General features: G+C 41.7%; 1 protein-coding gene across 11 annotated transcripts in view; it reads right to left on the minus strand.

The window, feature by feature from the left end:
* Positions 1 to 23094, minus strand: part of Art4 (arginine methyltransferase 4) — a 227514-nt gene that overhangs the window by 63185 nt on the left and 141235 nt on the right. For 3 of the 11 annotated variants that reach the window (XR_011222364.1, XR_011222362.1, XM_069302682.1), the window contains one exon: positions 18247 to 18422. The exons of 5 other annotated variants lie outside the window; for them this stretch is intronic. Coding sequence is in view for 2 of the 6 variants with exons in the window: in XM_069302682.1 (XP_069158783.1) it covers positions 18283 to 18422 (140 nt within the window). In the remaining 4 variants the exon portion in view is untranslated. Of the gene's footprint in view, positions 1 to 18246; positions 18470 to 23094 lie in introns of all 11 variants that reach the window. 3 more of the 11 variants (XR_011222363.1, XR_011222361.1, XM_069302681.1) reach the window with 1 other exon arrangement.

Consider the following 23094-nt stretch of genomic DNA (forward strand, 5'->3'; position numbering starts at 1 on the left):
TTCGTTATACAGGATCTTCCAGATTGAAAACCATACCGCCTGTCTGATATTATATCGTTTTCCTCCAGATGTTCTACCCATTTAGTTTTAATTATTTTTTCCAATATTTTGACTATTACACTTGTCAATGATACAGGTCTATAATTAAGGGGGTCTTCCCTCCTTCCACTTTTGTAGATTGGAACTATGTTAGCCTTTTTCCACACATCAGCTACAACTCCTGTACACAGGGATGCCTGAAAAAGCAGTTGAAGTGGAATACTGAGCTCAGGTGCACATTCTCTCAGAACCCATGGTGAAACTCCATTTGGACCAACTGCCTTGTTCTTACTTAGCTCCTTGAGCATTTTTTCCACTTCGTCTCTAGTCACCTCTATGTGCTCTATGTTGTTCTCTGGAATTCTTATTGTGTCTGGATTCCCAAAGATTTCATTTTGTACAAGCACACTTTGGAACTTTTCGTTTAGTGTTTCACACATTTCCTTTTCATTTTCCGTGAATCTATTTCCCATTTTTAACCTCTGAATATTATCCTTTACCTGCAAATTGTTGTTTATGAATTTATAGAATAGACCTGGTTCTGTTTTACATATGTCTGCAATCCCTTTTTCAAAAAAGTTTTCTGTCTCTCTCCTCACTGCTGTGTAGTTGTTTCTCGCATCTTTGTATCGTTGGTATGTTTGGGGGTTTGGCCTCTTCCTGTATTGATTCCATTTTTGTGTCGTTTGGTCTCTGGCCCTCTCGCAATTTCTATTGAACCAATCCTGTTTCCTAGTTCTGCATCTCTGTTTTGGTATAAATTTTTTTGTGCCTATCATATATTTCACAAAACTTGACATACATCTCATTCACTTCCTTGCCTAGCAACAAGTCTGTCCAATTATACTCGCTAAAAAAATTTCTAAGGTCACCATAATGTCCTCACCTGAAGTCTGGTTTTTCAACTGCTTCAACCTCCTTATTTTCTTCCAGATTATAACGCATTGCATACTTTATTCCCAAAAAGACATGGTCACTTTTACCCAAGGGAGGAAGGTACTGAATGTCAAATATCTCTTCCTCCTTCCTGGTAAATATCAAATCTAGCATGAAGGGAACATCCCCTTTCCTCATCCTTGTAGCTTGTTTAACATGTTGATACAAGAATGTTTCCAGGATGAGGTCTACAAATCTACTGATCCAAAAATCTTCTGTTTTAGCTTCATATGCTTCCCAGTCTATGGATTTCAAGTTGAAGTCACCGACTATCAACAGACGTGACCTATCGTTATCCGCTTTCGCTATAATCTCTCTCTCATTATTGTTATAAGACCTTCTCGTTTACTATCTAGCTCCTCCTTTGACCATGTGCTGCTTGGTGGTGGACTATATGCATTTATGATCATTAGTTTATCATCTTCATGGCAGATCTCTGGTGCTATTATGTCAACTTCTTGTGGATTGGCAGTCATTATTTCCTTCACCTTTAGGTGTTCTTTCACCAGCACAGCAACGCCACTGCCTTTCCCAATTTTTCTGTCCCGTTTCCAAATTGAGTAGCCCCTTGGGAATATGACCTCATTTAAAATAACATCTTCAAGTTTTGTCTCCATGAGTGCAACAATGTCTGGTGTCTGCAGCTGTATTACATCACTTAACTCCAATATCTTCGATCTCACTCCATCTATGTTGGTGTATGCAATCTTCAGGAACTTGAAAAGGAAGTGTGTATTACAGTGTATGGCTGAGTAAATAGTGTGTGTAGTGTAAATCAATTGAATATTGAACATATAATATTGCAACAAGAAACAATTTTTGTGGACATATTAGTGACATGTATCACAGTTCCTTGGAACATTATGAACGTTGTACAGTGAGAACGGTAAATATCTATGGTGTGCATATTGTATACAATACAAATGTGCATCAGATACAATTAAAAAAAGTAACTAGAAAACATTGAAAAAATTTGTAACAATTGTGACGATAATCTCTTTCAAGAGAGATTGAGCCTGCTCTTCCCTATATCATTTACGTCATTCTACAAGTACAAGATGCTATATTAAAGATATGTCCACCAGTATCACCAAACGTTTTGCCCAGGAAGCAAAGCGTACCTTGCACCACCCGACACGCCGGCTCTCCACCCGTTGTCAACGAGCAAACTACCCATTCTCTGCCTGCCTGCTCCTGATTGGCTGGTGTATCGCCGACAGCACACCTACACCTGCACTCACGCCCTCTACCTGAGTCGACGTCTGGGCCAGCTCACGCCGTCCTCCTCAGAATATCTCTTGTGCTCTTAGAAGTTGACATCTCTCTCTGGTAGACTAAGCCCTGGCTGTCGTGTACTAAGGGAGGAGGCAGCTCTAGCCAATATTCTCAGCACCTGATTATTATTGTCTTGCACATTATTTTATATCAGAGTAAATTTTCACATCTATTAATTATTCATGTTGTTTTGTTTGTTGACTTGTTTTGAATTTTACGTAAGCCAAGGGATTGTCTTTGTTCATATCTTGTTTTCTAAAGTAATTAAAATTTCATTGTTTATATTTTGTGTTTTGCGTGTCTTCCCATTACCTTACCACAGACAAACAGGCAAGCAGTCTCTTTTTTATTATGTAAGTGTGACAAGGCTTTGACACCTGCCATTGGAGGACTGCCGAACATCAACACTTCAACACTTTACCGTCACACAATATATTTGTGGAGAGTAGTGAGTCTTGAATCGCCCGGGCGACTGCCCCCGGGAGCTTCCTGCACGGGTGAACACGTCTTGATGACGTCAAATCGCATTTTCTCCATGTTGCCACAAAGTAGTTTTTTTGTATATATTTTTTTGACATGTACATGTTCAGAGAAGGGATTTTAACAATATACAAAGAATTTTTTTTTGGGGGGGGGGGGATTAGGGGGAACACCTTAACTCTTAAAATTTCAGTGCACCACAAGAATGTCACAATAAAAGCCATGCAGCACAGATGTTAAAGGAGACACTAAATGTGGTGAACAAATGACAGGGATGCTTAGGAGTGCCAGGAAGTTGCAAAATGATAAGGATTAAGTCTGTCTTCTCACAGACATAATAACATAGGACAAAACCCACACACACATGTATTTGTGTATTTTATGTAAAGATTTACACAAAGTCTTTCAGTCTCTCCCGAGTGCTTTGTCGAGGTCCGGGTATATGGTTAGGATGTTGATATTATTAGCTGTAGAGATGTAAATCTCATCCTAACCATATATTCAGACCTTGACCGAGCACTAGAAAGTGCGCAAGAGACGGTGTAAATCTCTACATAAAATACACAAACACACAAGTGTGGGTTCCTATGATAAGGAGTGGAAACTACTGTCATAAAGGAGAGACCTCTCAAGGGAAGACAGGGAGAAGAATAAAGATGTTCTTACAAGAGGAAAGAAAATAAGGGACAACTAGCCAAGGCATGGGAAGAAGGGGAAGAAAGGAGTAAAATGAAAGTAACAGGTTTCTAAAAATTCTATATACTGTACAAATATTGATGAAGCAATATTAGGGGCCAATAAGGGCTTGACGGCTGAGTGGACAGCACTCGAGATTCGTAGTCCTAAGGAGACTTGCTGGCCAACCATGGCGACAGATGGTGGTTTGCGCAGCGTTTCTCCAGTGGACATTTCCAATCCCGTTGAGGGTTTTCAAGATCCGTTGTCCCTTGGCACGCATTCTGGTTATGGCGTTCTCCCAGTCTTAGAGGGCGATCCCGAGGGTGTTTTTCTGGACAGTAAACGTCATAGTAAGGCTAATAAATTGGAGGCGAAACGTCACTTGCGCCCTGAGGTGCTGTTCCCCCTCCTCCCCCTGGCAACCTCTGTCTCCACATCCTCCACTCCCTCCAGGTCAGACGAGCTCTCTGGCCTACGTACGTTCATCATCACCTTTGATGCTGATACGCCTGCTCATCGGATTGTTTTTGGAAATAGTAGGGCACGCAGTCTTTTCTATCAAGCCATTCCCAAGTTCTTTAAGATCATGGTGCACGATTTCAGGCCAAATAAATGCAGGAACTTGATTGCCGTAGACCACATTTCTTCCGGGGACTTGGTGCTTTCGGACGTTACTAATATCTGTGGTTACTCCGTTGTTATACGCCTCTGGGTGACCGTTTGGTACAATATGTGGTCCGGCTTCTTGTTGACGTTAGTGCAGATGACATCAAGACAACTGCAGGATGCTGACATTCTGATCTTTGGTGTCAAGAAATTTACGCGTAGGATTGATGGTGACCTGTGTGATACCGGCACTGCCCTCTTTACTTTTCTTGATGGCCTCCCCTTTGATCGGGTTTGGATTAATGGCTTCCTCCATAAATTGGAGGTGTACGTTCTCCATCCCACTAAGTGCTTTCGTTGTAAGGATTTTCACCATACCTCCCATGGCTGCACCAATGACGTCCGTTGTGGCAAATGCTCTGGCTCCCATTTCACTGGTGACTGAGTCCGACAAGCTCTGTTACCCCAACTGTGGTGGTGATTATGCCATCACTTTCAAGCAATGTCCTTCCTACGTTGCGGTGCTCACTAAGGCTCTTCCTGTCGTCACTTCGCCCTCCAGTCGTGCTTTGCCTCATCCTGCCCCGGTTCCTTGTCACCCGCCGCTTCCCCCTCCTCTGCCGCCTTTGCCTGTGCCTGACCCATTAGTCACTGACGTTCCTCTCGCCCCTGAGGCTTCTTCTCTCCCACCCACTGTTCAACTGAATCCCGATCTTGTTGATGCTATTGTCGCTCACGTTGTGGATGCATGCGAGACGGCGCTGGTCCGCCTCATCAATAAATTCTTTCCGCAGTCCATCCTTCCCGTTCCTGAGGCTGATCCGTCGCTCCTCTCCTCCGCCTTTTTATGGTTGACGTCTATCCTCCCGCAGCTGCCTCCATTATCTCCAATGCATTTGAATCGATGCTGGACAACGCCCTTCGGAACTCTTTGGTGAGCCTTCCCTGTGTCTTCCCCCCAGGCTGCCATGCCGCACATCTCTGCCCCCAGTACTAAGCAGAAGCAATCCTATGTCGTCCCAATTTCCAAACGCCCTGCCACCTTGCCTGATGGGCCTCTTACATCACATTCTCCCGCGACTTGTCCTCGCGCCGTTCCTAGGTCTTCCTCCTGTTGTCCTGCTGGCGTTTCTGCAGAGTCCGATGCGTTAGCGTCCCAGTCGTGAGGCTCCGGATGCCATCTCCGTACCTTGCCATGTTCTAACCTCGCCTGTCCCATCTTGACTTTTTCTATCCATCTACACATTTGCACTTGCCTCCATCACATTCTTTGCCCCTGCTCTTCGTCTCTTGCCTCCATGCCTCACTTTGTTTACTGCAGCAACGCTTTGCGTTCGCCTTCTGTTTTCTTTATTCTTTATTCTCATCCTATGTTCCTTTCCTCTTATTTATTTTGCCTTTCTCCTCACCCACCTTGACGGCGTCGTTATCTTCTTGTCTCGGGCACGTGGTGACCGTTGACGTGTTGTTGTGCATTGTCATATACGCATCTTTCTACATTACGGAAGGATATACCTTCATGCAAACTGCACATATTACAAAGTAGTAGTAGTCCCAAGGTTCTGGGTTCAATCCCCGGAGGAGGCAGAAACAAATGGGCAAAGTTTCTTTCACCCTGATGCTCCTGTTCACCTAGCAATAAATAGGTACCTAGGAGTTATACAGCTGCTATGGGCTGCTTCCTGAGGGTGTGTAACAAAAATGAGGCCTGGTCAAGGACCAGGCCATGGGGACGCTAAGCCCTGAAACCATCTCAAGATAGGAAGCAATTTAAAATATATTGGAGTTATATTATATAACAAATGAAGATCCCCAATATCGTCGCTGTCAGAGACTACACTGGAAGAATCATTTTTAAACGCGGTAATATTCTCAAGGGGATACTTGAGAATAGCAGTAGCAGTCCAGAATCTACACAGGATTGAGAATGTGTGCGACTACAGGAGAATAGGCAGGTACGTAAAAGGGAAAGATCGACCTTTGAGGATCACCCTAAACGGTGCCAAACAGATGGAAGAAGTACTAAGGAATGCTAGAAAATTGCAAAGGGATGAGGATGGGAAAGGGTGGTCATTAAGACGAGATCTTTCAAAAGAAGATAGAGAGAAGCTGAAACTGAACCTCGCCGAGGCAAAACATTTAAATGAGAGCAGGAATGAAGAAGAAATAAATTCTTTTTTCTACAAAGTGATAGGGGTAGGCAAACCAGTAAAGTGGTACATAAAGGCAAACCAACAAAATCAATAGAGAGAGGGGGAGTGAAGAATAAGGAGAGGGGGAACAAGTTCCTGAAGATTGCATACACCAACATAGATGGAGTGAGATCGAAGATACTGGAGTTAAGTGATGTAATACAGCTGCAGACACCAGACATTGTTGCACTCACGGAGACAAAACTTGAAGATGTAATTTTAAATGAGGTCATATTCCCAAGGGGCTACTCAATTTGGAGACGGGACAGAAAAATTAGGAAAGGCGGTGGCGTTGCTGTGCTGGTAAAAGAACACCTAAAGGTGAAGGAAATAATGACTGCCAATCCACAAGAAGTTGACATAATAGCACTAGAGATCTGCTATGAGGATGATAAACTAATGATGATAAATGCATATAGTCCACCGCCAAGCAGCACATGGTCAAAGGAGGAGCTAGATAGTAAACGTGAAGGTCTTATAACAATAATGAGAGAGATTATAGCGAGAGCGGATAACGATAGATCACGACTGTTGATAGTCGGTGACTTCAACTTGAAATCCATAGACTGGGAAGCATATGAAGCTAAAACAGAAGATTTTTGGACCTGTAAATTTGTAGACCTCATCCTGGAAACATTCTTGTATCAACATGTTAAACAAGCTACAAGGATGAGGGAAGGGGACGTTCCCTCCATGCTAGATTTGATATTTACCAGGAAGGAGGAAGAGATATTTGACATTCAGTACCTTCCTCCCTTGGGTAAAAGTGACCATGTCTTTTTGGGAATAAAGTATGCAATGCGTTATAAGCTGGAAGAAAATAAGGAGGTTGAAGCAGTTGAAAAACCAGACTTCAGGAGAGGACATTATGGTGACCTTAGAAATTTTTTTAGTGAGTATAATTGGACAGACTTGATGCTAGGCAAGGAAGTGAATGAGATGTATGGCAAGTTTTGTGAAATATATGATAAAGGCACAAAAAAAATTTATACCAAAACAGAGATGCAGAACTAGGAAACAGGATTGGTTCAATAGAAATTGCGAGAGGCCTAGAGACCGAAAGACACAAAAATGGAATCAATACAGGAAGAGGCCGAACCCCCAAACATACCAGCGATACAAAGATGCGAGAAACAACTACACGGCAGTGAGGAGAGAGGCAGAAAGAAATTTTGAAAAAGGGATTGCGGACAAATGTAAAACAGAACCAGGTCTATTCTATAAATTCATAAACAACAAATTGCAGGTAAAGGATAATATTCAGAGGTTGAAAATGGGAAATAGATTCACGGAAGATGAAAAGGAAATGTGTGAAACACTAAACGAAAAGTTCCAAAGTGTGTTTGTACAAAATGAAATCTTTAGGGAACCAGATACAATAAGAATTCCAGAGAACAACATAGAACACATAGAGGTGTCTAGAGACGAAGTGGAAAAAATGCTCAAGGAGCTCGGTAAGAACAAAGCAGCTGGCCCAGATGGCGTTTCACCATGGGTTCTGAGAGAATGTGCATCTGAGCTCAGCATTCCACTTCACCTGATCTTTCAGGCATCCATGTGTACAGGAATCGTAGCAGACGGGTGGAAACAGGCTAACATAGTTCCAATCTACAAAAGTGGCAGCAGGGAAGACCCCCTCAATTATAGACCTGTATCATTGACAAGTGTAATAGTGAAAGTATTGGAAAAACTAATCAAAACTAAATGGGTAGAACACCTAGAGAGAAATGATATAATATCAGACAGACAGTATGGTTTTCGATCTGGAAGATCCTGTGTATCGAATTTACTCAGTTTCTATGATCGAGCCACAGAGATATTACAGGAAAGAGATGGTTGGGTTGACTGCATCTATCTGGACCTAAAAAAGGCTTTCGACAGAGTTCCACATAAGAGGTTGTTCTGGAAACTGGAAAATATTGGAGGGGTGACAGGTAAGCTTCTATCATGGATGAAAAATTTTCTGACTGATAGAAAAATGAGGGCAGTAATCAGAGGCAATGTATCAGAATGGAGAAATGTCACAAGTGGAGTACCACAGGGTTCAGTTCTTGCACCAGTGATGTTTATTGTGTACATAAATGATCTACCAGTTGGTATACAGAATTATATGAACATGTTTGCTGATGATGCTAAGATAATAGGAAGGATAAGAAATTTAGATGACTGTCATGCCCTTCAAAAAGACCTGGACAAAATAAGTATATGGAGCACCACTTGGCAAATGGAATTTAATGTTAATAAATGTCATGTTATGGAATGTGGAATAGGAGAACATAGACCCCACACAACCTATATATTATGTGAGAAATCTTTAAAGAATTCTGATAAAGAAAGAGATCTAGGAGTGGTTCTAGATAGAAAACTATCACCTGAGGACCACATAAAGAATATTGTGCAAGGAGCCTATGCTATGCTTTCTAACTTCAGAATTGCATTTAAATACATGGATGGCGATATACTAAAGAAATTGTTCATGACTTTTGTTAGGCCAAAGCTAGAATATGCAGCTGTTGTGTGGTGCCCATATCTTAAGAAGCACATCAACAAACTGGAAAAGGTGCAAAGACATGCTACTAAGTGGCTCCCAGAACTGAAGGGCAAGAGCTACGAGGAGAGGTTAGAAGCATTAAATATGCCAAAACTAGAAGACAGAAGAAAAAGAGGTGATATGATCACTACATACAAAATAGTAACAGGAATTGACAAAATCGACAGGGAAGACTTCCTGAGACCTGGAACTTCAAGAACAAGAGGTCATAGATTTAAACTAGCTAAACACAGATGCCGAAGAAATATAAGAAAATTCACCTTCGCAAATAGAGTGGTAGACGGTTGGAACAAGTTAAGTGAGAAGGTGGTGGAGGCCAAGACCGTCAGTAGTTTCAAAGCGTTATATGACAAAGAGTGCTGGGAAGACGGGACACCACGAGCGTAGCTCTCATCCTGTAACTACACTTAGGTAATTACACTTAGGTAATTACAGGCCTATCCCAGGCCGGCGGGTGGGGGGGGTGGGGGGGGTGGGGGGGGGGCACCTTGACTGTCAGTCATACCCCCTTCCTTCCTCTCAATATCCAACTTATACTCATAGACCTTGGTGAGTTTAATTGTAAGGTTGATGTATTTTGTGTTTCCCAAAATTATATGTTGTGTAATTATCTAGAGGAAGTCAGCCATGTTGCTCTCAATTCTCGTATGGTGATTCAAATTCTGAATTAATGTTGATATTGGAAAAGTCAAGGGAATATAATTGTCTATGATATATATAATGAACGAATAATCTCTTAAGACTTTTAATTATCTTAAATCTGATAACCTAAGATCTTTGGTTCATTTCTTGACTTGTAATAAAGTGAAAGTTAGAGTGAAGAGCACTCTGAAGATTATGACTTGACAATTTATTTTATGATTTACATTGTTGTAGTTTCTTAACTGTTGCTGAAGACGAGTTCCATTCATTTTCTTGTAACTAATTCTGAATGGATAGACACAGCTATTCTTTTTCTATCTTGAGGTTATCTTGAGATGATTTCGGGGCTTAGCATCCCCGCGGCCCGGTCCTCGACCAGGCCTCCTTTTTGTTACACATTCCCAGGAAGCAGCCCGTATCAACTGTAACTCCCAGGTACCTATTTACTGCTAGGTGAACAGGGCCTATCAGGGTGAAAGAAACTCTGCCCATTTTGTTTCCGCCTTCACCAGGGATCGAACCAGGAACCTTGAGATGAGTGAGAAGGAATCTGAAGCGCTGTCCACTCAGCTGTTCGGTCCCTTATCCTTGGCCCCTTGTACCCTTTATCTTCTTCCTATTTTACCTCTTTCTATCTACTAACTCTACCTCCTCCTTCCTATACCTATCTACACTAACTACTTGTAACTCACTCTCTCCACTCATCTTACTCTATTTCCTCTCCCTAAGTCTACCCTTCATCCCACATTTTCTCATTCGACACTTTCCTTTCCAACTGATTACTCCGCCTCACCTCACCCCCCTTTCACTCTCCTCCTCCACTCCTTCTCACTCATCCCTCCGTTTGTGTTGCTCATCTTTCCTTTCTTTTTATCCCGATTTACCAACAGGTTACAAAACCTGGAAGGGGAAGAATCAGGGATTCTCTTATAATAATAAGAAAATAATATTATTATTATCATTAAAATTACAGAAAGAGGGCTCAAGACATTAAGACAAAGTAAAAGTAGAGAGGACACTAAAATAACTGGCCTTGAAGGACTAAGGAGTGTTTCTGTGCAGGTAAGATGTCAACAATCATACACTAGAGAATAACGCATTGTTGCACCAGTTAAAGCAGGAGGAAAATAATTTTCCTTAGAAATCACTGTTTGAAGGTCAAGTGACAACTTGTTTCATTTCAAAATGAACTCCTTACTCTGTGGTGAGGATGCTTTGGAATTTTTTTTAAAAAGGAACTCAAGAAACATGAGCCACTTTATGATACTGAAACTAGCCGTTAAACATGGTGTTCTCTAGGCTGCAAAAAAATTGAAGGCGAGCTCAGAAGTGGCCGTGAATTAGCAATGTGTCAGACTTAGTCACAGCAGATTGTGTTTGGTAAAATTGTTTAAGTGATCTACAAATGTACATCTCAGAAGTGGCACACCTAAAGATGAACGTGTAACCAAAACAGTTTAATGTGTTATGTTTATGTATAGAGAAGAATGGGAACATTGAGAAGAATGTTAATTTTCATTCAATGAAGTGTTTGAAGATTTCTAAAGTTATGTACCTACTGACAAGACAAGACAAGAGCAGGCTTTATATCATTTATGAAGATATTATCACTCCTGGACACGTCAGAGAACCATCCATTTGTTTTCGTGATACAGGAAGAACGTCTTCGAATAGTTCAAGCTGGTGCAGAAATCGTTAAGAGGATAATAGATCCAAGTCATTTGAAACCGATAAATATCCTATAACACTTCAACAACTGCATTCCTCAGCGCTGTTGAAACTAATACTGTATCCCCGAATCTCTCCATCTGTTCTTGGAAACGATAATTTTAAAGAACGAAAAGAAAGGAACTGAGGACTGTTGGAAAAACAAAAATCACAGCAATAGCATAAGCAATCCTAGCTGCAACTAGACCAAAATCTTTTCTTTCTCACATACAAATTGGTCTTAGGGCATTATTAAGCTACGTATTTGGATCTAAATACCTTATGAATATCATCTCTGCTCTAGTCTTTTGTGCATCACGTGAAGAAATTAAGTTATTTGAAGCATTCATACAATAGATGGAGCCAGCCCATTTCCTTCATTGGCAAGAATACAGTGTATAACTTCATCCATTTCAGTATTTTCAGCTGGTAAAACTGACAAACTAACAAGTATTTCCAGTGCAAAAGTTGATGGAGAATCGAGTCGTGTGTCTGTAGTTCTTTTTTCAGAAAGCTAAAATCTCAGGATTAGCTCAAATTCAACTACAAAACCTTTATGCAACACATCCTGTTCAAGGTAAGTGGTGCTGCTGTCAACAGATTTCATGTGGCTTTATGGCAAATAAAGAGTTGTTTCAGTTTCCTAGATGGAATGGTTTATAGAATAAGTCATATTGTGTGAGACATTCACAGTCTCATATGCTGTGTCTGCCCTGTTATCAACTTTCCATCAACCAATTATGACACTATTCACTGCCCAAGAGAGATGTGAATTTTCCAATCATCAAAGTTGTACTGTCCCTAGTTCAGCCGGTTTACATCAGGCTGCAGGATAAACGGTAACAATATCCACCGATGATTCCAAACTGAGTAAATTAATAGTTATACTTCATGGTTCCACCTCTATGTCATTTATGGGAGTTACTTGATGGTTTCCACCTGTTTTTGTCATTTATGGGAGTTACTTGATGGTTTCCACCTGTTTTTGTCATTTATGGGAGTTACTTGATGGTTTCCACCTGTTTTTGTCATTTATGGGAGTTACTTGATGGTTTCCACCTGTTTTTGTCATTTATGGGAGTTACTTGACGGTTTCCACCTGTTTTTGTCATTTATGGGAGTTACTTGATGGTTTCCACCTGTTTTTGTCATTTATGGGAGTTACTTGATGGTTTCCACCTGTTTTTGTCATTTATGGGATTTATATGAAACAATGGCAGGCAGCAGTTTGAAAGGACTATTCTGTACTGTGAATGCTGGTTGATACCTGGTTGATGGAGTTCTGGGAGTTCTATTCCCCAAGTCCGGCCCGAGGCCAGGCTTGACTTGTGACAGCTTGGTCCACCAGGCTGTTGCTTGGAATGGCCCGCAGGCCCACATATCCACCACAGCCTTTATAACAGAGGCTACAGTTAAGGATTTGCGCCCAGTAAATCCTCCTCGGCCAGGATACGAACCCAGGACAAAGCGCTCGCAAAACGCCAGGCGAGTGTTTTATCACTGCACCACGGAGACTGGATGCTGCAGCATCCACAGATAAAATGCTAATAATATGCTTACTTAAGAGCTTTGTGAGCACACCTCTTGGCTCAACTTGCTCTGACAAAGACTGTTTTAAGTTTATGCAACTTCTGTGATGTTGAAAACAAAATTTTGCAAAATTCCTTTTCTGAAGTTCATAACACATCCTTTCTGAAAAACATCGAAAAAGACTTAACATTTCTTCTGTGTCTGCCATTTAGTGTACAGACAGTTTCACCAGAGTATTTGAGAGGACAAGACGAACAGGAAATAGAGCAGACACCAGAAAAATTGGAAGCAGGTAGAGCAGTGTGAACCAGATTACAGTACTATGAAGAATAATATATTCCCAGGTATACTGCAAGAGCTGCTGAATGAAGTCTGGAGGTCTGTCGATGTCTACTGTGGTCTCTTGAGATTGCCTGTTGTCCCTCTCCGGATGCTCACCTGGTCTGCCTTCTTAAGCTGAAGTTCGTGTTCTGAACCCCTTGTTTTCTCTGACTCATGAGCCGGATACAAATGGTAAGTTGTATGTTTGTGTTGACTGAAACCATGGAACACTTCCATGCTTATTAAAGAATCAGGTGGGAAAGGTGCAGACAAATCTGAGTGGGTACCTCTGGTGATGTCACCAAAATGGGTAGGTAACCTTGGTGCCCATACAGGAGAACCAAGATGTTGGAGTGTCGACAGAGCGGAAGTTGTGTGAACCCAGTTCGTACCCGGGCAGCCTACTTTGTTGATGCCCGGTCTATCTAGATCCTCACAGGCCAATTCAAGACCCTGATGTGCCGCCACTGGAAGGGATCATTTTGTCTCGCATTCAGACTCTCATATATTCCTTTGAACACCTTACACCTGTGGTCAGGAGGAGCCCTATATTTTTAGTGTCCAAACAGGGTCGGAGAAGTCTCATGAAGTGTTGGTATGGGTGAGTGGTGTGTGTGTAGTATACATGGGCGGTGTGTGTGTGTGTGTGGATTGGTAATTACCCAAGTGTAGTTACAGGATGAGAGCTACGCTCATGGTGTCCCGTCTTCCCAGTACTCTTTGTCATATAACGTTTTGAAATTATTGACAGTTTTGGCCTCCACCACCCTCTTACCTAACTTGTTCCAACCGTCTACCACTCTGTTTACAAAAGTGAATTTTCTTATATTCCTCCGGCAGCTTTGTTTCATTAGTTTAAATCTATGACCTCTTGTTCTTGAAGTTCCAGGTCTCGGGAAATCTTCCTTATCAATTTTATCAATTCCTGTTACTATTTTGTACGTAGCAATCATATCGCCTCTTTTTCTACTAGCTTCAAGTTTTTGCATATTTAATGCCTCTAACTTCTCTACTCAAGACACTGAAAAAGTTCTTTCTAACGTCCCCGTGGCTCATTTGGGCACTCAGTCTCTACCTGTGTCCCCTTGTGCGTGTACCACCCGTGTCCCCTTGTGCGTGTACCACCCGTGTCCCCTTGTTCGTGTACCACCTGTGTCCCGTTGTTCGTGTACCACCCGTACTAATGAGTTCGTCTTTGTCCACCCTGTCAATTGCCCCGTGTGAGGGTGGTATGAATGGGCTATGTGAGGGTGGTATGAGTGGGCTATGTGAGGGTGGTAAGTGTGTCAATGAGTGGTATAAATGGGTAACAATGAGTAACTACTTAACTAGGTGAAATACAGTGGTACCTCGCATAACGATTGCCCCAAAAGACGAACATTTTGGGTAACGAATGGCCCGATCGGCATCAAATCGTCCCGTATGACGAACGCTGGTTTGAGTAACGTCAACACCACACGGTGGGGTCGCGCTGCTTCTTGCACATTCTTAGACGCCTCCGATGATACACATAAATTATGTTGTTCTTGTTTAAAGATGCTAATGATGCTGGGATATAAAAGGGTGACTGCTGAGATGTTGCAAAGCATTGACGTTTTTGCAGGAAAAAAGAAATGAAATGTCTGATATACAACAAATGTCAAAAAGGTTCGTTCGGTGTTCGGCAGGTAGGCTGCTCCATTATAACAATCTTTCTTTGTTTCAAATGTGTTCCATTTGTTTTGTAATTTTCATTTACGTCTCAATAATGGAGAAGCCTACCTTACATACACTGAATAAACCATTATGACATTTTCCTTTCTTCAAATGTGTTCAATATTTATTTTTCATTTGTCTTATAGCAAAAGGTTCGTTCGGTGGTCGGCAGGTAGGCTGCTCCATGTTTCTTACATACAAAAAACGTAAATAATAAAAAAAAATTAAGAATTTTGAAAACCAGTACAAATGTCAAAAAGGTTCATTCGGTGGTCTACAGGTCGGCTACTCCATGTTTCTTAAATAAAAAAAAAAACGAAAAATAAAAGAACTGTTGAAACAATTTGAAAAATGGACAAATGCCATAAAGGTTCGTTCAGTGTTTGTCGGGTAGGCTGCTCCATTATTGAGACGTAAGTGACAAATACAAAACAAATGGAACACATTTGAAACAAAGAAAGATTGTCATAATGGAGCAGCCTACCCGACAAACACTGAACGAACCTTTTGTTATAACGAATATGAAAGACAAGGGCTGCTGGCTGGGTTAGTACTGCGTGAGCAACCATTTGTAGCACACGTGCCTCTGGCACTCAAACACCTGTCCCACACGGTGTTGAAAGACTGCGCTCAATCGGTGCAATTCAGACCCTATTGTTTGAAGAACAAGGGGTCATAACATTGGTGAAGCTAGGCGCAATAAGGGCTTAACACAACGGTCGGATGCCAGTGATGCAGCACCTATGAGGATGATACAGCGAGCGTATCCAGTTGTAGCTCTGAGCCTCACCCTTGCCATCTCCAATTTATATAGATGATACATAGATGAATCGTTTTCTGCGTTCAATGATGATGCATCTGATACAAGTAGCATAGATATACAGTGTTAGCGGCTTCCATGGTGGTGTTGTTCATTGATATTTTCAAGAATACCTGATCTCTTCCTGACTGATGGACACTCTTTGAGGCTAGCTGAATCTCTTCCTGACTGATGGACACTCTTTGAGGCTAGCTGAATCTCTTCCTGACTGATGAACACTCTTTGAGGCTAGCTGAATCTCTTCCTGTGTGGGACCTTACAAAGCGATCTTTTCAAGACTACCTTACAAACTGAGCTTTTCCTATAATCATTTCAATACTACCTTATGCTTTACAAGCTTGGCTACATACCACCTACAAGTACTAAAGCCAAGGGTGCACACGAGAGCGTTATTTGCAAGCACACAGAATGATGAAACAGGAAACGAAAATCTATCTGTAGCTGGTGCAAGGAGAGCAAAGTCGCGCTGTGTACCATGGACTACTTCGTTGACTATTACGCACCTCCAAAGTACTGAGTGTGTAATACAGTGTTACTGTGTAAATAGTATGTGAAACTGTACATATTGTAATTTTAGTGAATTTTTACCACGTAATATTGTGACAATAAACATTTATTGTGGACACATTACTGACACATGTATCACAGTTTCATGGAAAATTATGAACATTCTACTGTATACATATTGTAAAGGTCACAAATATGCATCATATACGATAAAAGAAACAAATAAAACCGCATTGGAAATGCATAGAAAAAATATTTGAAAATATATTTGTGGCAACATGCAGTGCTTGAATGGCCTGCGCGACCGTGTCTGGGAGCTTCACACACGGGCGACCAGCCCCTGATGACGTCACAGTGCACTTTGTCGACTCCCTCACAGCCAAAGTAAGTGGAATTTGGTAATTACTTTTACATAGACATGTTCAGGGACGGTAATTTATCATTTTGCAAAGAAAAATTATATTTTGGGGAACATTTGATGTCATGCACACTGGGGGAATTTCACAATAAACACAGTGCATCACACTGGTTACATGGGGCACACTTGTTTTGTATGACGTCCGTTTCACATGACGAACATGGAACGGATTAAATTCGTTATGCGAGGTACCACTGTACATGGTGACAAGTTATCTAACCAAATAGCATTATCAGCCCAAGGTTTTCTTCATGGACACCATCAGTGCCCAAGTACCCACTCAACAGCTGGGGGACCATAACACAGCAGCAAGCAAGCTAAGGACACCATCAGTGCCCAAGTACCCACTCAACAGCTGGGGGACCATAACACAGCAGCAAGCAAGCTAAGGACATCATCAGTGCCCAAGTACCCACTCAACAGCTGGGGGACCATAACACAGCAGCAAGCAAGCTAAGGACACCATCAGTGCCCAAGTACCCACTCAACAGCTGGGGGACCATAACACAGCAGCAAGCAAGCCAAGGACACCATCAGTGCCCAAGTACCCACTCAACAGCTGGGGGACCATAACACAGCAGCAAGCAAGCTAAGGACATCATCAGTGCCCAAGTACCCACTCAACAGCTGGGGGACCATAACACAGCAGCAAGCAAGCTAAGGACATCATCAGTGCCCAAGTACCCACTCAACAGCTGGGGGACCATAACACAGCAGCAAGCAAGCTAAGGACATCATCAGTGCCCAAGTACCCACTCAACAGCTGGGGGACCATAACACAGCAGCAAGCAAGCCAAATATTCCTCACATATCAAATCCCCCCCATGAAAGAGGAAATATTTTTTTTTTTTTAAATTAGTATTCCAAGTTTATATTTTTAAATAACAGTTGGATCACAACCAATTGGTTCTGAAGTAAGATTTCCAGGCATGGAAAGACATTTGACAGTTTCTCATGCCTTTGTTCACCTTGCAGTAACTAGATAAAATTGAGTTAGTAAACGGTTGTATGCTGCATTCTGACCAAAGGCAAATCACTGGTTAAGGTGACCACAATTAGCCTAACGGAATTCCTGTTATCAACAGGAAATAAACTATTGAACTCATCAACTGACAACCAAGTCCCAAGCACTACCTGGAGAGGAGGTACGTAAACACCTTAAAGAAGTGAGTGTATGCAGACATAGCAGGCATCCATCAGTCTCAGGAGACTATGGAGTTGAGTTCTGGTTGTCGGTCTGGAGTGGCCTCTCCAGGGTACAAAGCCTGGGTAGGTTGATATGAGGAAGAAGCTGTCACCCATGCACACGGGCCCCCCCCCCCTCTCCACGACAATGAGTCACAATAATGTGGCTGAAGGTATGATGACCAAACCACAGACCAGAAGATGAAGAGACGACGACGTTTCGGTCCTTCCTGGACCATTATCAAGTCGATTGTGAAACACAATCGACTTGATAATGACCCAGGTTGGACTGAAACATCGTAGTCTGCTGTTCTTCTGGTGTGTGTGGCTTGGTCAGCAAGTTAAGTGTCGTGCAGAGTGGCAAATTCTGCACAGTACCAGGAAAGTGAGCCCTGAAACAAAAGCCAGAGGGAACTAGGTAGCAGGAGAGAGACAAAGTAGTTGGCACAAACAGGTGTAAAGCGCTAGAGTATGAAAAGCACGGCCCAAGTGCAGGACCAATGTCGCAAGGAACGTCAAACCCCCTTAGCTGAATAGCAGAAAAATTGCCCAAGCAGAAGAGACATCAGGAGGGAGAAAAATCAGGTGAGTTAGTAAAGGGTGGCTGGATGTCCTGGACTGCCACCTACACACACCCAAGGTAGCTGGTACAAGACTGGTTTACCTGTTGCCAAATATCAGCTGCCTTGCTTTCCTCATGTCATTCCTTTTTCATAGAGCAGTGGTTTGTTCTGTTAAGCCTTTGACTTTCCGAGTGGCTCTCTTTAGTTGTGAGGTCGACCTTTGTTCCCCACGTCCTCCCCTCGCCTCTCTGAGGGAGCCAGATTCTGGTCGTGGTTCCTGGTAGGCCAAGAAATTCTCAGGAGCTTGACAATGGAGGTGTGTCCCTGTGATACCAGAAGCATAAGCTCCCAGGAGATACTATGGAGGCCAACACACACTATATTTCCCAACTGGGAATATCTAATTATTTACAACACATGTTAGACCTAAAGCATAATTTGCAGCTTGTAGTATGGTATCTATGCCTAAAGACACTTGATCAAATATAAAGTCAAAAGACATGCATTCCACATGTAGCCTACTGTGTTTTAAAGGTAATAAACAAGAAGGTATAGGAAGGACTGAAGGTATTGGTTGTGCCACACTTCAATAATACAGGGAAGATGCTGGACTAAGGCACAATAGTGTCCAATAGTAATAAATTGCTGAACAACTGAAGAAAAGACAAGATGAAGTATGTCTACTCATAGTGGATGATGGATGACTAAAGGAGGGAGGGAGGGGGGGGGGGGTATTGCATGCAAAACACAACCCAAACTTTGACCAATATTTATGGACACTGAAGACAGGACACCACAAGCACAGCTCTCATTCAGTGGGTAATCACATGCACTGGAAGCTCTCTAGACTTTGCCAACTCTTCTAATGTTAAACAATTATTGAAATGTGTCAGTCTGAAAACATTAAATAATAAAGATTTTACTATAGTAAACCAATAAAATGTTGATTTATATCCTGTAATTTATTCCAGAACCACCAGCAAACCTTTTGAATGGTGAGTTGCCTTTTGTTTTGTCCAATGTTATTTGATTAGTAGTAAACAAATTTGTTACATTAAAATCTATAGATATGTATAGGAAAAAATCACTGAGTGGAATGAAATGGCCATTTCTGAGTAGCACCTCAGTGGCTGCCCAGAGTCACCGTAATCTTTAATATGCCGGAACCTTGAGCGCCATTCCCTGGGGAATAAGGAACTTTCAAATACTTTACAGAAAGTGCTGTATTGTGCAGTCGAGGAGTCACAATAACGTGGCCGAAATATGTTGACCAAACCATATTGTATCGTCAGAGTCTAGGACCAAGAAGCACAGTAGTAGCATACCTCATTCCATTACCAAGGAAATTCAGCTCACTGACACCAAAGAACACACCAAAAAACTATACACTCCTTCCGAATGATCATTAATACTGTACCTGTAAGATGGCAAAAAACATTCTAAACCTAGTGAAACCTCAGTTGAACAAATAAAATCCAGAATTTTCTGAAACAAGTTATGTTCATTTCAAACTGTTTACTACTGTACAAAAACATTTGTATTTATGGGGATTCAATTACCCAATCTGTAGCCGTGTTTACCGCTTAGATGTAGGCTTACCTTGCAGTTACCTTAGAGTTGATTCGGGGCTCAACATCCCCGCTGCCCAGTCCCTGACCAGGCTTCCTGCTTGGGCACGTGAGCAAACTGTGTGTTTGTCTCATGGTTAAATCCTGGTATGCTATGCTAGTCTGTGTTGTGGATGCAAATTCTGCAGTCATTTAAAGTTTTACTCAGAAAGAATGGTTATACGTATACAGATTTGCTCATGGTGGTACAGGGCGACCAAAATAATCTAGACTAACGAGAACCTCCGGATGTCCAAATTTCATTAAATGAAATTTGAATTTTATCTTATCATATGATGAAAATCTACTAGAAGAACCTTTCGGTTAAGAGATTTCACCTTCTCTGATATTTCCCACGTGCAAACCTGAAAATCTTAATTTCAAAATTGAAGGAAAACCTTGCCAGCTCAAAATGAAAATGAACAATAGAAAAGTGCAGATGATGAGTCACAATAACATGGCTGAAAAATGTTGACCAAACCACACACTAGAAATTGAAGAGATGAAAACGTTTCGGTCCGTCCTGGACCGAAACATCACTATCAAGTCTTGTCTCATCACTATTAAGTCGATAGTGATGAGACAAGGGCGGCACGGGCATTAAGTAGGCAAGAGAGAGGCAAGGAGATGGGAAATCTTAGAGGAAGATACGAGCAAGGCAAAAGGTACGGAAGGTAAGGTGTAATAATGGGTGTAATAATAGGAATAAGAAAGGCATCATAAGAGAAAACAAGAGAAATAAAAGAAAAAGAAAGATAAAAGGAGGAGAAGGCTTATGTTAGGTCACTTTTGTTAGAAAGTTTAGAAAAAGTTTGGCCCAGGACGGACCGAAATGTCGTCGTCTCCAATTTCTAGTGTGTAATTTAATCAACAATAGAAAATTGTTTTAAATATGCTCAACAGCATTGCTTTCCCTAGGCAGTAATTATAGTATATAGTATAGGGCATACTGTTCATTATAGTTATTTTACTCCCTAAGCCCTGTTTGATGGGGTTCTGGGAGTTCTTCTACTCCCCAAGCCCGGCCCGAGGCCAGGCTTCACTTGTGAGAGTTTGGTCCACCAGACTGTTGCTTGAAGCGCCCCGCAGGCCCACATACCCACCACAGCCCGGTTGGTCCGGCACTCCTTGAAGAAAACAATCTAGTTTTCTCTTGAAAATGTCCACGGTTGTTCCAGCAATGTTTCTGATGCTCGCTGGTAGGACGTTGAACAACCGCGGACCTCTGATGTTCATACAGTGTTCCCTGATTGTGCCTATGGCACCTCTGCTCTTCACTGGTTCTATTCTGCATTTTCTTCCATATCGTTCACTCCAGTACGTTGTTATTATACTGTGCAGATTTGGGACCTGTCCCTCCAGTATTTTCCATGTGTATATTATTTGGTATCTCTCTCGTCTCCTTTCTAGTGAGCACATTTGGAGAGCTTCGAGACGATCCCAATAATTTAGGTGCTTTATTTCGTCTATGCATGCCGTATATGTTTTTTGTATTCCCTCTATTTCAGCAATCTCTCCTGCTCTGAAGGGGGAAGTGAGTACTGAGCAGTACTCGAGACGGGACAACACAAGTGACTTGAAGACTACAACCACTGTGATGGGATCTCTGGACTTGAAGGTTCTCGTAATCCATCCTATCATTTTTCTGGCTGACACAATACTTGCTTGGTTATGCTCCCTAAACTTTAGGTCGTCGGACATCATTACTCCCAAATCCTTGACATGCTGTTTTCCTACTATGGGCAGATTCGATTGTGTTTTGTACCCTGTATTATGTTTCAGATCCTCATTTTTGCCTTATCCGAGTACCTGGAATTTATCCCCATTAAACATCATGTTATTTTCTGCTGCCCAATCAAAAACTTTGTTAATGCCTGTTTATAGTTTTTCAATGTCTTCAGCAGAGGTAATTTTCATGCTGATTTTCGTATCATCTGCAAAGGATGACACGAAGCTGTGACTTGTATTTTTGTCTATATCAGATATGAGAATAAGGAACAGCAGTGGTGCAAGGACTATACCTTGAGGTACAGAGCTTTTAACTGCGCTTGGACTCGATGTTACTTGATTGATTGTTACTCTGTGTTCTGTTCAACAGAAAATTGAGTATCCAGCGTCCTACTTTACCAGTTATACCCATTGACCTCATTTTGTGTGCAATCACTCCATGGTCACATTTGTCGAATGCCTTTGCAAAGTCTGTGTATACAACATCTGCATTCTGTTTTTCTTCTAATGCCTCAGTGATTTTGTCATAATGGTCAAGTAGCTGTGAGAGGCATGATTTTCCTGCTCTAAATCTATGTTGGCCTGGGTTGTGGAGGTCATTGGTCTCCATGTTGGCCTGGATTGTGGAGGTCATTGGTTTCCATGAATCTAATGACCTGATTCCTGATCACTCTCTCAAATACTTTTATTATGTGGGACGTTAGTGCAACTGGTCTATAATTCTTTGCCAATGCTTTGCTACCTCCCTTGTGTAGAGGGGCTATGTCTGCTGCTTTCAGCGCATCTGGTATCTCCTCCATGTCCAAGCTCTTCCTCCACACTATACTTAGTGCCTGTGCTACTGGCACTTTGCATTTCTTTATAAATATTGAATTCCATGAGTCTGGACCCGGGGCTGAGTGCATGGGCATATTGTCCATTTCTCTTTCAAAATCTGCTACACTCGTGTTGATATCAGTTATATTTACAGGTGTTTGGATATCACTCATGAAGAAGTTGTTCGGATCTTCACTTTCATGCTGTGTATCGGAGTGCTAAACATGTCCTCATACTGCTTTTTTAGGATTTCACTAATTTCTTTGTCATCCTCAGTGTATGAACCTTCACTAATACAAATAGGTCCAATACTGGCAGTACTTTTTGCTTTTGATTTAGCACATGTGAAGAAATATTTTGGGTTTTTCTTTATTTCTTGAATTGCTTTCTGTTCTAGTTGCCTTTCTTCAGTCTAATAGGAATGCTTCAGTCTCTGTTCGATTTCTTCAATCTCCCTGTTTAAATTATTTCTTCTTTGTATGGAGTGTCGTGTCTGCTTCAGCATTTAAGTTAATTTCTTCCTTCTTTTGTAATGTCGTCTGCGTTCTCTTTCTACATTTGACCTCTTTCTGGCTTTCCTCAAAAGAATATGTTTCAGACAGACTTCATATGTTCAGAAGTCAGTTTTTCTATTTCTTGTGTAGGATTTTCATTTCTTAGAACATTTTCCCATTGAATGTTTGTAAGTTCCCTGTTTATTTTCTCCCAGTTTATCCTTTTATTATTAAAATTGAATTTATTGAATAACCCTTCTCGCTTGTTGTTTCTCTTGGGCCTACTACCGTTATTAATGTTAGT

Source organism: Procambarus clarkii, chromosome 48 (assembly GCF_040958095.1).
Source record: "Procambarus clarkii isolate CNS0578487 chromosome 48, FALCON_Pclarkii_2.0, whole genome shotgun sequence".
Classification (NCBI taxonomy): Eukaryota; Metazoa; Arthropoda; class Malacostraca; order Decapoda; family Cambaridae; genus Procambarus; species Procambarus clarkii.